Consider the following 15,782-nt stretch of genomic DNA (forward strand, 5'->3'; position numbering starts at 1 on the left):
TCTTCCTGTCAGCTTAGTGGAAAAAACCCCCAAAACTCAAAAGTGGTTCACAGGTGCCTTTTCTACGTATTTATTGAATTTCATGTGGTTATGCTTTAGGACAGAACAGTCTGAGCTAAAATGATAATTAAATTGGATCAGGCAATGCGAGTAATGAAAGTCAAGTTGCTGGGACTGCTAACTGTTTAAATTTACAGCAAGTTTTGAAGTGTTGTGTAAATTATGAAAGAAATTCTCATGTTTTATACAGTTAATCCCTCTTTTTAGGCATACAGTATATGAGAGAACACCTGTTTACTTAAAGAATTTAAATTTTTTTTTTAATACTCAACAGTGACTGTAAATACAAAGATCTTGTGAACTGTGAATTGCTATCAGGATCACCACTGAATGACCCAAAAGTAAATATCTTCAGTGAAGCTACAGTGATGAAATCCTGGACAAATGGTATTGTATGCTGTATTGGTGAACCCTCCAGAATTTATTTTTTCATGAGCTTTATTTACCTGTAAAATCTTATGGATAGTCTTCATTTCCTGAAGGTGTTGGCTGGAATTTTAGTTTGCATATGTAAAAGCAAAACTGCAAGCTCTCGTATGATAGGTTAGTGAGGGGTGTTGGTTTGTTTTTTTAGCAGAATTCTATTTGGTAGTGTCAAATAGCAGTCATTCTATCTTGCCATTCATGGTTCTCAGATACTTTAATGGTGCAGCAGTGTCTGCATTCTGAGTAGTTTGACACATTATGTTTGTTTGAGCCGTGTCATCAGCAAGTAACTTGTTTTTCTCTGTGGTCAGAGAACATGACTGCAGATCTTCTTGGTTGGTGGTTGTTAACATAACTTCCTAAAGTGATTTACCCGCTTTGCTGAAGGTCAGAACTTTGTTGTTTGTGCCAATTCAAATGTTTGTGAGGCATTTGCTAGGCTGGATCAAGGAAATTATGTAGATTTACTAAAGAGCACTTCAGTGCATTTCACACCTGGGACAGATACCTCTTCAGTGTCTCTGCCACCAGGGAAATCATAATGTAATGGAACTGTAGTCTCTGCACATAGTAAATCTGACATTTAGCCTTACATAAATGCGTGGTTTATTTGGCATACAAGATAGAGAAACCCAGGAATTGATTACTTATGGATAGGTACTGTATTCTGTTTCTTTGCGACAGCTGCTTTGGGAATTAATGTTTTTAGAATTGTTGATTAATACAGATATTTATAAACATGGATTTCCTGAATTAAGATCGGTGACAGAGATTCTTGCTTAGTTTCAAATTCTGCTACAAGTCTGAGCTTGTAGAATGATTTTATCATCATGTCCTTTAACAATATTTTCAGGAAGTGCAAGAAACAGATGCTGTAAAAAGCAACTGTGAAATACTTCTTCAGACTCAGTTGTTTGAAACTGCTCCTGTCTTTGGTCTTAAAAATGTCTACATCTTCTGAAGAGTTCTTCTAAATCTTCTTTCTTAAAATCGTTTGAAACAGTTGCCAAAGCAAGAGTTTCTGTGCTAGGACAGGGCAAAACAGCTTTTTATTCCCAGAACTGTGCAGGCAGGATTGACTATATCACTTTAGTACCTGCTTCCCTACAAGTTTGACCTACAGTCAGCAGGGAGAGTACAGACTCTAGAAGGGACCTGGTCAGAAACTCCTTGCTTTGAGGATGGAAAGAATCTGTAGGAAGGACTTCTGAAATCAAGTTCCAAGTGTGTTTTTCTGCAGTTAGTGGTTGGCTGTTTTCTCAGTCTGTCTTGTCACTAAATGTATCCAAACCCAAATTTATCAAACTGCCCACCATCACTGTGCAAAGTTTTGTAACTGTGATAGTACATAACATTAAATATTTAATTGTTCTACCTTAGGTTTCTCCTTCCTATCCTGGGATAGTCCTCTCTGTTTAGAAAGATGTGCAGAATGAGAACCATGTACCTAGTGCGAGTCTCTAGTAAAACATTCATTATTTCATGCTCTTTAGTAACTGTAGTTTGTCAGAAAGGGTTAAGCACCCTGCATTTTGAACACCCAGTGCTTTGGAGAGACCAGATGGGAACCCTAGAAAGCAAGGTTTTCAGAAGCTCTTATTTCTCTTTAGATATGGAGTTGAAAATTTGAACTTTTATCTTCCATTAACATTATTCATTTTTCATTAAAGTTATAAAACGAAGTTTCATGGTAAAGAAACCAGTAATTTACACTGGCCTTCAGCTTGCTACTGCACTGCTTAAGACATAAGAATATGAAAGATTTTCTTTCAATTCTGAAAAAAACAGTTTAAATTTATGGCTAGTGATGTAGGAACACAAAGATTACTGATAAAATGGGTGAGTTATTTTTCCTTTTGAAATTTAAACTTCTGGATATTTTTATTTCGTTTCTTATCTCTGTAAGTTAGATACTGGGAATCTTGGATAAAGTAATGAAGTTTTTAAATTAAATGTGCTTACTCTTAAAGTTTGTGTAAAGTCTCACTTTCAGGATAATTCAGAAAACTGTAACTTAAATTACTGGCTTTAGACTGTATTAATCAAATTTCCATTAATCATTGCTGTGACTTGAAGGAACTATAAATATAAAGGAAAATACGATAAATTGGAGTGGGTTTGGTATGATTCATTTTTATTATGTGATCCATTTATTGCCCTCATCCTAATTTTTTAGGTTACAAACCTTCAGAAAAAAGTCCTTTACAGCCGTTGAAGAATTATGGAGATTTTGAGCCATGGAGGATGGAGAAAAATGCACCTGTGAGTTATTAAATCTTTGATTTCTGATCCTTTGGCACTAAACTTCTTAGGGATATTCAGACAGTTCTCCATATATCGAGTCAGAAATTGTGAATCCATGTAAATTTATGTTTCTACACCTTTAAAGATACTGTCACTGAGTAAATGCAGTTTCTGAGAACAAAATCAGTGATGATGGGACAGCTGTTCACTTTCTTGATTTTACTTTCAGCTTAAGCGAGATTTAAAAATGCTTATTGCTTTTCTTGTTTTCTGTAGAACTGAACAGCAGGCAGGGTTTCACATGTTTAAGGCAGCCTGCTTTATCCATCATGCTGGGCACTGAAAAAGGGTAAAGGACATTGATGCCCCAGAATTCTCAGACCGCTTCTCAGGGCCATGCAGTAGCTTGTCACCTTTCTCTTTCTTCCTCCCCTCTGCTCACTGTCCATCTCATTTATCAGTTCTTGCATTCTCCTTGCCTGTGGTCTTCAAGCGGGCTTTTATTGTGTTAGACACTAACACAACATGACAAGAGATTGATCTTTGTCCCCTTTGAAATGCTGCGAGGACAATATAGAGGATTGTTTCAGAGGTTTAATTATAGATATCCCATATTTTTTGCTTTTCTTTATAATTTGTAGTTATTTTGAAATTCTAAAAAAAAAAAAAAAAGAGCGTGTTTGCATTTAAAAAGTACTACTTATTTGATCTCTTCAGCTTGTTGCAATTTTATTTTATTTCAGGCTTCTCATTCAGTCCAGCAGATGCTCGATGCACTTGACTTGCCCCGTAAATACTGCAGATACTATTTCATGACTTCACGTGGGTGTACAAGAGCAAGATGTCGGTTCTGTCATGTTCTTGAACAAGGGGATGAAAAGGTAACAAGATTTATTGAAGTTAGGAACAGGTTGTAAGTGTGAACACTTTAAACGCAAAAGATCCTCTCCTTTGTTTATTTATGTATGGAAAGGAAGTAAACTTCAGAGATCAATGGATGAAAGAAACGTCCAGAAAATCTTTCTCTCAAGATCTCTTAAGTTGTTTATTTAAAGCAGAACTAGCAGACTTTTTAGGAGAACAAGCATCAGCAAAAGAGTAAGAATTAGGCTGTGCAAATATAGAGTAGTAGAATGCATAGATTCCGAGACATTTCTGTCCTGAGCATCAGAGACTTTCAGCAAACCTTTGCAGAGACTTTGTGTGTATTGTTAAAGTCAAAAGCTATCTATGGTATATGACTTCCTGCATGTTTTGTGCAGTATGGGCATGTTTGTTTAAAGATGCTGTAATCTCCTTAAATGGAGCGGCAATTCGCATAATAATTGCAAGCAAAAATAGTTTTCCAGTGATGGGCAAAGTAGATGTGTTTTCAAACCATTTAACAGAGACATTGTGAGTCTGTAATACTTCCAAGAACAGTGCAAGACAAGCCAATTGTGCAGTCATGTAATAAGATTTCAGAATTGGCTTTATGAAACCAAGACTCAGGTGGCTTTTGTAAGTCACTTGGAAGCAAACAAAAATGTCAAAACAAATTAACAGTGAAAAATGCCTTAACTTGTCCTCATCAGGTCTTACAGGATATATTTCTTATCCTCCATCTTCTTGGTATGAGTGCAATTTTATCATTAGTGTCAGTATGACATTTCAGAATCAAAATGTAAAAAATAATTTGTAGTGAACCTGTTAGACGTAGTTTCTAAAAACAAGAAACATCTAAAGAAGCTTATCCATCTTCTGCATCAGAATTTTTAAAATACATTAGTGTAATTCAGTTTTATTTTTCTTGATGTTTTCTGTATTCCTTTCTATGTCTGGAAAAAAGCTACTTTTTTTTTTTTTTTTGCTAGTGCTTTGTAAACCCTTTGAAAATTTACATTACATCTTAAAAATACTAAGATAATTTGAGATTAGTTTTGTATGGGACAACTTCCCTTTTCCTCAATTGTGAAGTATCTTCGGCAGGCTGTAGTAAATATTAGTAAATTTCAGCTAGTTTATATAAATTATCGTGGTCTGTAATGCCTCATTATATACAGGCACCTTAAAGAATTATTTGCCTGAAACTATTAAAAATTTGATTTTACTGGTGGTGCAGCAGTCCAGCACGCTTTTACCATTCTGCCCACCAAACCTAGCCAAACTTTACTGGTGGTCTGAAAGTATACTTTGAGGTTTGTTTGTTTGCAGATTTATTTATATATTTATAGACCTATCCATTTCAAAACGATAATAGGCCAAGCACCTCATGGTGGCACCAAAGTACATCAATGGAAAACAGGTAAAGAAATAACAAAGTCATCAAGTCATATATGAGGGAAATACATCTCTCCAGGAACTGCTATGCAGACTGGTAGTCCACTTCCTAATGGCTTTGTTTCCAGTGATGATTGCTACCAGAATTTTAAGTACCTTTCTCCATAATGGATATTCTTTCCTTTTCATTAAGTAAATGGTTGATGCTTTAAGGCATAACTTCCTAGTATTTAACACTTTGCGATTGATCACACAACAGAGCAGTGATTTAATTTATAAAAACATCATGTATTTTGAAAATCAGCATACTCTTTTGCTCAGCAAGTTGTACAAATTACTATTTTTGGTTTTTGTTTTTTTTTTTTTTAAGATGCCTTTAATTTCAAACAGTGAATTCTGTTTTGTACTAGGCAAAGTAAACAAAACGGTTAAGACTGTGTTTTAAATGCTCCCTGAAGTATTTAAAGGGAGGGCACGTCTTAACAATATGTATCAGTGTCTGAGGGAGAGAGGGTAAAGAAGATGAGGCTGAACTCTTCTCAGTGGTGCACAGTGAAAGGGCAAGAGCCAGTGGGCATAGTACAGTAAATTGTTTTGCTCAAATGGCACTTTAGAGTGTAGCACAGATGATAATTGCACAGTTCAATAAGTGGTTTGAAAACGTGTCTTTATGCAAGCTGTATTTCTCTGATTTTATTTTAGCTTTGTGCACCTTACTCTTTTATTTTGACTCATATCCACTAAAGAAATGATTATTTTTTATGGCTTCATACTTTCTTTTTCTTTGATCGTATGAACCTCTTAACTGAAAGCGAACGGAATATAAAATAGTAAGATTTCTGTCTTCATTACTGTTGTCTTGCAACTTCGGGGCCTTGCATATATCCGTCTGTTGTGGTGGGGGTTTGGTTTTTTTTAATCTGGATTCCTAACCAAATTAGACTTTACACTGTCCTTCTGTTACTGGCTCTAACAGCCTTTAAATGACTTTTGTACTTGATGGTCATTCTCAGCCACGTTTAATAGGGCATGTGCATCTTCAAGATTACACAGGGTTCATACACAGAATTGCCTGTAAAAGGATCGTGGGTTTGATCTCACTGAGCAAAAGGCTGCAGCATGAGGTTTTCTCCCTTATTAAACATCAGACTGTACACTGGCTGGAAGATGCTGAAGGATTTTGTAAATTCCTGTGCTTTACAGCTGGTTTCTTGTTTAAGATACACAGTCCTTTATTATGGTTTTTATTAAATTGTCATGTTGAACAAGTCATGGAATCAACTGATAGATGACAGAAGGGTGCGATTCATACTACCTTTTGAAAATAGGAATCATCTCTTTTGTGTACCTTCATTCAAAATCTATTACAGTTAACTCAAAATTTAGAGGTTCTCAGATTTTTACGTGGTCTGTAGGTGCAGTTACATCTTTTAAAGTTGAAACAGCTAAATCAACTGAAGCCTTCTAGAAGCTGTAAAGGAGTAACGCATTTAGTTTCTTTTACTAATAAAATGTAACATGTCCCATGATTAAATACTACTACAAGGGGGTTTTCCAGGCAATTTCACTAATACTTGGAACAGTCAGAGCTCCAGATGCAATCTTGGCTTTTTTTGGGAGTCAGTCCAAGGAAGAAGAAAAACAGATTCCAAAAGAAAGCAAACTAATTTCCTTACTATAAGCATGTGTGAACATTTGTTTTGGAAATGCCCTCAACCACCTGGGATTATAGATTTGGATTAAATGAGTTAATCCACTGTCAAGTCACACTTCAAATATATTAATGATCAAAAATTTGACATGATTTTTTGAAAGGTGTATCTTGGACTATAGTTCAGTAACATTATGATACTGTTTCAAAGTAAAAATAATAAGATTTCTATTTAACATACTTAGACATACAATTTTTGTGTTCTTGGGCTTGATGATCTGAACAGGTTAATGATTTTGAAAAAAGAAAGATGTCTTGGCCACAAGCCAGTATCTTCAGCTTTGATGATAATTCATTTGCTGTGTAATAAACTCCATGAGCAGATCCTGTGTAATTTTTAAGTTACATGTAAAAATAAACCTGACTCAATTTTCTAATAACATGACTACTAATTTAGGGTGTTCTCTGTCTCTTGATTTTTCATTATTTCACAAAATAGTATTAAATATGACCTATTTACATTGTTGTGCAGAAAGACTAATGTTCTAGAAGTGACAAAGGATATCTGAAAGGGTGGGTGGGTTTTTTCCCTAACTTGGAATTCTAAGATTTAAACACAATAATCTTTTTTTCTTCATCTGCACAGATAGAACAAAATGTGTTAAGTATCACAAAGCTGACAGATTAAGATGTTAAGAAAAGAATGTTCCAATACCAAATAACTCACGTGGGCTTTTTTTTTTTTTATTATTAAATAGATGTGGGGTGAAATGCTTCGTTAGATGAAGTTAGTGAATTTGTTGTTCTATATCCTTATAAGTGATTATTTGTGATAATCAGTTTTATGATTGTCAGTGTAATCATCATATCTGGATGAGTTTTTGACTTCTTAGTTCTATGTAATTTTTCTTACCATGTTTCACTTTACCTTTCTTACTATTTGTTTACAGTCTGCCACATTAATACTAATCTTGAAGTAACTGCATTTTCACTGTAAAGGTCATTTCACAATAGAAGTTGTGTTTGTTGTTAGTTCTTTTGTTTGGTGTAAACTGAGGTAACATTTCACTATAGTGTTTTTTTGCTCTTTTTTTTTTTTTTTGTGTTCCTAGATATGCATGGCAGTTCTTAGGACATACATTAATATCAATGAACCAGGCCTCCTAAAACGTGCAGGTAGGGTAGAGTAAGTAGCTGTTGATGTATCTTTTATACTTAGGCTATTTAAAGCAAATAAAATATGTTGTCAAGAGAGAAATGGTTACCGCTTCAACAGTGAATAAGAAGTTCCTATTTCAAATGATTATATTCAATCCCTGCATTTTCATGTTTAAATTTCCCAATGAGGCTAGGAATTTAAATATACAGTTATCTCAGGAGGTTGTTAGAAACTTACTTCCACAGAAAACGAACTTAGCCTGACTGTAACTAGATTTGAGAGTAGAAATGCATAACTGGGGTTGGAGGGAGGTTTAACAGAACCCAGATTTTGTTAAGGTGCTTCTGAAGACCCCAGCCAAACATGACAAACCCAAAAACTTTAGAATGAAGCTCTTAAAATGAAGTGTTGCTACTGCACCCAAACAGCTTTAGTTTAGTCCTTACACGTTACCATATATACAAGCAATTGTGATTAACCCATTTTAAGGACTGCAGTTGATGCAGATCCATCAGAGGTTTTGAGTTCAATCAGAAAGGGCTTTGTTTTGGTTTGGGATTTGTTCACTCTGGACAGTGATTCCTTTTCTACCTGTCTTGAGCAGTCTTAAGTTTTTGAGAGCTTCTCAAGAGTGTAGCAGAAGGTGAACAGAGGACTCAGTGGCACCCTGTGCTATGTTGTTCCCACATTAAAATACTGGGTGTTTTAATGTGGGTAACATTATACCAGCCAAGCTATGATACGTGTCTATCAAGCAAACCTGTGCAACAGGTTGTAAAACCATCCACCATAACACTGCACTTCACTTTCTAGAGCTTCATGTCTGGAAAGGCCTTACTGCCTTTGACGTACATACTAAATCTGACCTGGTTTCGTGCATTTTTCTTGTGCTGCACCAAATCAGTGAAGCTTTCTTGAAATCTACAGGGCTTACAGTGCTCATTTGAATGATATGAGGTATTTCAGAATAGTCAGTCTGGGTCTAGTCAGGTTAACACTGTATTCAAACTGGATCCTTTCACACATTTTTCTCCATATCCCTACCCCATAATATCTTGGATAATTAAGGGGTGTTACACTGTATTTAAAATGTAAGGAAATAACTTGCTTAAATAGTTAACATCAGTTACCCCAAAGTGAAATTAACCTAATTGCTTTTTCAGTTCGAATATTTTTGCAGTATTACAGAGAAGTTGTTCCTGGTGTGGATTTTGCTTTTCAAGTGTTGAATGATCTTCTTGTTTCTCTGCTCAAGAACTGTTTGTTGCAGGAAGTATTTTGGATATTGAATGTAACAGTAGAAATCAAGACACTGGTAGGTGTTTTTGGAATATTTTTAAATCTTTGTTCCATAATTTCTCCAAACTCCAAGTTTGAGTATTATGCCAATTGTATTAATTAGTTTGGTTTTACTCTGGTACTCAAATCTTGGGTGAGGGGAGCAGTTCAAAAGTTCCCATTATAAAATCTCTAAGCTTTGTTATTGAACAGCAAAACTGATGGTGCTTTTTTCTTTTTTTTTTTTTTCTAAATTAGCCATCTAAAGATGTTCTTCTGAAAGTTTTTGAGCAAGTGGCTTCTTTGAATTTAACAGATGCTGTGCCTACATTAATCCGTACCTTTTGTAAGGTATGAGTTTGCACTACTGCTTGTTGGAATTTCTGAAATACTTTCCCTGTTCTAAAGCTCAAACATATTACTTTAAAAAAATAGTACTGAAATAATATTAAAAGTGTTATTGTGAGTAGCTGAATTTGTTGTACTGGTTTTTATTTAATCCATGCTTTTTTGACTAAGATTCACTGTGATGTGTTTTTCCCAATGTTGTTTGCCACTTACCTCTGAAAATGCATTAAGAGATAACAAGTTTTTTGTATGTTTACTTTTCTTACTCTTTTTGATATTACAGCTCATTGATGCTGGTATGTTCCTTGAGTTAGACCATTTTGACTATATTATTAAGTTACTTCACCAATTGCAAGTTTCCAGTTGGGAAATAAGTGTTGTTTTGAACATAAAATCCAGGTATGTCTTTAAGGAACTGTTTTTCTCATTATCTCTGTCTAGTTCCTTCTTCAGATTCTATTTTTATAAATTTATGCAAAGTCTTTAAAAGATGTCTTGAATTAAAATGCTGTCGTATCATGCCTAATTGTATTTAAAGTGGTGTCAATCTACTGTGCTTCAGAGATCGAGGGTTGTTAAGTCAAAACTTAGATTCTGACCACATTTATTAGTTTTTTTCCATATCAACCATCATTGTACAATCTGCTCCCTGCTGTGCTGCAGGTTTATGAAACTAGTCAAATTTGAAACGTCGTGGCTTAATATATCATTTATGCCCACGTAAGCAAACAGAACTTCTGCAGAAAAATAACCCTTCTAGACAATACGAGGATTAGTTACAATCTGAAGTAGTTTCTAGTTTCCCTTATGGTGTGACTAGATAAACACTTGTGCCAACACTGCTAGGGAGGAGGATCATATTTAAGCACTGCTGGATTATGCTGGGCAAAATGTCAAATCTGTTCCAAAGCTGTTGATACCTCCCCATCGCTTCAACAAGATTGTGATCCTTTTTCTTTTTTGTATCATCTGCATCATACACACACACATGCAAGCTGAGAAACTAAATTTGTGATTCATAAACATACCTTTGATTCTTAGAGGAAACCAAATACACAGCATCTTCTATCTGAAAACAAGCCACCACCGTTCCACCTGAAAGAACTGTAGAAATTATTTGCTGCTTTTGCATACTTTTCCCATAGATTACTTTCAGGCACAGATCTCTGAGTTTTACCACAAATGCTGGAGGTCACTTTAATCACTTTTTGTATCGGGAATATGATCCACAAAGTAATGACTTCTTCCAGGTTGCCTCAGTATGTATGTGAGTTCAGCTGAAGGTGAGAAATGGTCTGTGTCTGTGAAGCCTGAGCACCTGTGCTGCTTCAGTTACATGTGTTAGCGCGTTCCTGTGTAGGTTATGCATCTCTGTGTGGTAGCATCGCACTGGGTAGATATATCCATCGTTTCAGTGGCGGCATCAGAATAAAGTGTTGTGCTCTTAGGTATTTGAAGGTGACTTGTACTTGTCATTTTATGTCAGTTATAACCTTTTCAGTTGTGTTTCAGCTGAGACAAGGGAATATGTTCTGTGAAACTAGCTCTGCTCAATTATCTGTTTAATACTTTTACTGGCTTCCCTTGGCAAGATTGTGAGTGTTTTCAGTGTGCAGTTTGCATGATGTGAAGTAAACAGAATCAAAAATCAGATCAGTTTATTGTTCATATATCATCTTTTGTTGTTTACCTTCAATTAAGTATTAATTTTTTTTTCATATGAAAGATTTAAGGAAAGACACAATTGTGAAAAGAACTGGCTTTTTGATTTCAACTTGGCAGCAAATGAAATTCAGGTATAGTACGTACATTCTTCAAACCTGTTGGAATACTTAAACTGTGCCTTCCTTTAAACATACAAGAAATAGCAATTTCTACACCTTTCTAAATTAGTGGGCTGTATTATTGAGTATATTGAGCTTATGATCAAATGCTTTTATGCAAAGCCATAATGGGAGGGCTTAACATGCAAGGGAAAACTGGCTTTTCTGTGATGTCAGTGTTTTAATTTACATACTTCTACCTTGGGTTTGTATCTAATTCAAATACTTTATAAGTTTAGCAATTATTTCCTGTGCCTTACATTTGTTGTGCTTGTAGTTGGTAGTGCTACATCATTCCTCACCAAAAATTTTTTTATATTATTCAGCAGATAGAATTCACATCTGGTATAAAAACACACAATTGTAAAAGGCTGCAATTGACAACACTAAGCTGGAACTTTAAAAAATAAGAAAATAAGATAAAACATTCTTTAGTTGGACACTTGTGTGTTTCATATTCAAAGTCAGATTACTTATCATGCTCAGTTATAGTTTACATATTATCACACATAGTGCTCGGATCCAGACACTGAAATATGAGGAGGGAAGAACCTTCTTTTACTCCTTTAACACCAAAGTTACCAAGTGATCTGGAAAGCAAACAACTAACTCATATAGAAAATAACCATAAATCTGGTATGCATCATGTCCAAAAAAAAAAGGATAGTAAATACTGGATGAGTGCTAGTTCTTAAATAGGATGGATAAATTATGAACTTCCCCAGTTGGGGTCATGACATGAAAAAAGAAGTTGTATTTCTTGAGGGACAGAAGTAATTAGCAGCCCATGCAAGTTAGGCAGCATGTAGCTGTGCCATATAAACATGAAGGATCTTGGCAGTGGCATTTCATCTCTGTCTTTTTTCTGCTTTAAGTCTATCCCAGGTGTATCTCTCAAATTTCAATATATTTTCTCTTTGGTGTTCTGGAAGCAGGTTTGCTTATCTTTATCCCTTGCCCTCTTCACAGCATTGCATGGAAAAAAGGGATTGGAGCAAGCTGGGAACTTTGTATCTTAATGCAAAGACTGGATGTGAATGTTTTGAGGATTTTCAGAAATTATTTTTATCTATTGCTGAAATACTAACCAAAGATTCTGAGACAGACAGACCAGAAGTTCCTTTCTGTGATTTTGCTGATGCAGGTAAAATTGAGATTCAAGAAATGGTTTTTGTTCATCCCTATTCTTTGTAGAGTTTTAAAAGAGATAAAAAAATATTTTGTATAGTTTTATGATTATTAGTTAATTTTATGTTACAATGCTCAGAATTTCTTGAGTTGCAAATGCAATCAGCTGTAATGTTCAATAGAAGCCATTTTCTACTAGAAGTAAAATCCATAGTGCTTACACCTAAAGTCCAAAGAAAATTCTGAAGGAGGAACACTTGAGCTTTGTGGAATCAAGAACTCAGAATTTGTGGTCTTTTAGTAAGAATGGCCTATACTCAGGACAAAGGCAAATGTATTTAAGTATTGTCGTGAATAAACTTGAGAGTTGTCTATATATATATATATATTTAGTCGTGTATTTTAAAACACCTTGAGCAGGGTTACGTTATATACATAATTTATACCTTTTTTTTTTTCTTAGTAATTCGGATTTTTAGAATTATTCTCTAAAGAACCGAGAGCTTCTCCAAGTGCTGGGTCCGCAAAACACCTTCTAACTGCTCCTTTCTTCCCTGTGCCCCTGTATTTGCATATCTGTATCATTCTTCCTAATAAGCTCACAAATTACAGAGGCTCAGTGAAGTGTCAGTGGGATATTTAAGCATTTTATAAGGGATGAGCCAGATGTTTTTCATCCTGTATCAACTACTAAAACATGATGAACACTTATTTCAGATATGTGACATGACCTTTCTGACCACAGGCTTTTATACTACTAAACAGCTATCACAGCTTCCAGTTGTGACACAGAGAGAATATTCTGGCAGAGCTTGGCACTTAGTCTGCCTTCCCTAGAGCAGTGGTCTCCAGACTGATAGGCATCTGTCAGTAAAAGATTTTTGAACACTCACCCCCAATTTTTTTATTTATAAATTATATACATGTACCACTGCACTGGTATATTAAATGCATTAGAAAGCATACACAAAAATAGAAATTGCAAATACAAGATAAATATTAAATAAACACTACATTTTAAAATATTTATTTTTATTTTCTAATGGTACAAAAAATACTCCCACAGCTGAATGAGCTGAGACACATACGTACAATATGTTTGGAAAAACTTGTAAATTACTCAGTTCTACAATTACCAAAATTTCTTCATGTTGGCAGAAAATGTAAAGCTTCCTTTACAAATAATAATGCTGCTAAATTATGCCATTATACATCCAAGCATTTTATAGATTACTTAAACTGCTATGAAATACTGTCTGAATAAACTATAGTTACTTACCCTACTTCCAGTGTTAAGAGGTTACTGCTTTTAATGGCAAGTATTTCAGAACACGGATTTGATATTTTTACAATGACTGTGTTTTTCAAGCGTTTAATTTCTTTTGAACTGCATTTACATGTAAAATAAAAAAAAAAAATACGCTTTTTGTTTTCTTTCCAGTAATGAAAACTTCACAACCTAATGAAGCAGACAGACTTTTCATTGGGAGGACTGGAATAAGTGTAATGTATTCTTATCACAAAGCACTGCAGTGGACAAAGGTATACTTGGACTATAGGAACCTGACTTGAAGGGAAAAAAAAGTCGTAATTTCTTTTCTAGGTGTTAAACTGTGTTTCTCTGTTGAATGGGTCCACCTGCCTCCTCACCATCTTAGTACTTCTTAATTGTCCAGCTGGATCAAAGCATTTCACTGTGCCTTTCTGAGCAGTGAGCTTCTGTGGAGCACATCGTAACTTTGTCTTGCAACCTAGGAATTTGATTGTTCAGGTTCAGCTTGTGATTTTTCTGAGCTGAGGTTGAATCTGAACTAGAAGAGCAGTCTTCCTGATGTTCTAGGGTGAGATGCTGTTGGGATTGTTTCCCAGAAATGTCTGTTTCTTCTGTCTGGCAATTATGCTGCATTTTGAGACCTCACAACTCAAGTGATATTTAGAGAAGTTTCGGCAGTTTCCTGCACTGGTGCTTCTGCATTCTGACCTCAAATAGAATCAAGAAGGCCAGAAAGACAGAAGAGCAGCACAGCAAGGCTGCTGCTGCTCTTGTTGAGCTGCTTGTTCCTCAGAATGCCATTGTAAGTGCTTTTCTTTGATAGAATCTAAGTTTCTAAATTCTGCAAATCTTGCAAAACTTGGACATCACAAAGAAATACCCTTTACAATACTTTCTTTGCTGTCAGATATTAGAAAGGACCAGGGCTAAGAGACCAGACTTTTGACTGGCTGTTTTACGCTCCTTAGGCCTCATGCAGTATTGGTTGTAATTTCTCTGTAGCAAGATCTGCTTCAATGTTAAATTCATCTTTTTCTTCCTGGAAGGAAGCAGTGTATACCAGACTGTATCTCTTATACAATGTAACATGACAAGTGACAGCATAAGAAATAATATAAACCACCGGTGATTTTGGAGTGTATTTTGTTTGGTGATCAAATTCTGAACTTGGGCCTGATCCTTTCAGCTAATAATTATGCTGTACTGGGATGTTTCTCATCCCATACAAGAGGATTTCTAGCATGAATTATTATGAACAGAAGGAAATGCTCTCATTGTCTTCTTCCTTTTGTCTCTTAAAGTTTTGGGTTGGGATTTTTTTGTGAATTACCATCAAGGAACCCATTTTGGTTCCTTGGAATTAAATGGTCTTTTGTGCTCTTGGTCAAGCCAAGTCACAGGAGATATTTGATAGAGGTGCCTAGTCTAGAAGCAGTACACCTGTTCTGATGAATCATTAATTTCACAGCATCAGCTTGTTGAGTTGAATTTAACAGGTCCTTGTCAAGCTACAGCACAGTGTGGTACTGTTTAAAGCAAAGGGAAGGAGAGAGGGTCTTTGCATTAGCACTTACGTAATACTGCACTAGAACTTTTTTAGGTATTTTTGTTATACAAAACGTAGCAGTTAGAACAGTTAAGGTACTCCTAACCATAGAGGAGATGATCTAAATTTTTGGCATTGAGGAGTGATAGTGCTCACATACCCATTGAAGAGTTCAGCTGGGCTTGGGTTCTGGCTGTCTTCTTCAGCATATAGTATTTGTATGCCTTCATACATTTTAGCGTTTTCCAGATCCTTCTTAAGGGTGATCCTGATGTTTGGATTGCGTAACGCCTAATATTCCAAGGAGATTCATCTTCATGTCCTAATTTCAGAGGTCCAAGTTGTCAGAAGCATGCGTAGTGTTTTTCTCATGCAGCATGAGTTACCAAAAGTAGATGCTTCTTTCAATACTATGATTTTTTTCATGTCTAGAGCAAAAGATCATTATTTCTTTGAGAATATTGTGTTAGGTGTCAAATCCACTTTTCAGCAGGCTGCTGACCAAAATCCTCAAATAGCCTTGTAGACAACCCGTGCTGACCATATGGGAATGTGAGTGAGGCTCTGCTCTGAATGATTTTTATCAG

The 15,782-nt window shown here is 35.4% G+C and overlaps 1 protein-coding gene across 1 annotated transcript in view; it reads left to right on the top strand.

Annotated features, from left to right (window-relative positions):
• TOPAZ1 (testis and ovary specific PAZ domain containing 1) overlaps positions 1-15,782 on the top strand; it is a 38,587-nt gene that overhangs the window by 13,132 nt on the left and 9,673 nt on the right. Inside the window, 10 exon segments of the mRNA XM_027897872.1 lie at positions 335-447; positions 2,663-2,748; positions 3,474-3,611; positions 7,753-7,816; positions 8,963-9,114; positions 9,336-9,428; positions 9,709-9,824; positions 11,152-11,221; positions 12,218-12,392; positions 13,818-13,918. Of these exon segments, the coding sequence (XP_027753673.1) occupies positions 335-447; positions 2,663-2,748; positions 3,474-3,611; positions 7,753-7,816; positions 8,963-9,114; positions 9,336-9,428; positions 9,709-9,824; positions 11,152-11,221; positions 12,218-12,392; positions 13,818-13,918 (1,108 nt within the window).

The sequence above is a fragment of the Empidonax traillii genome, unplaced genomic scaffold, assembly GCF_003031625.1.
Source record: "Empidonax traillii isolate 1590-97213 ecotype Southwest subspecies unplaced genomic scaffold, ASM303162v1 scaffold19:size3308961, whole genome shotgun sequence".
In the NCBI taxonomy this organism is placed as follows: domain Eukaryota; kingdom Metazoa; phylum Chordata; class Aves; order Passeriformes; family Tyrannidae; genus Empidonax; species Empidonax traillii.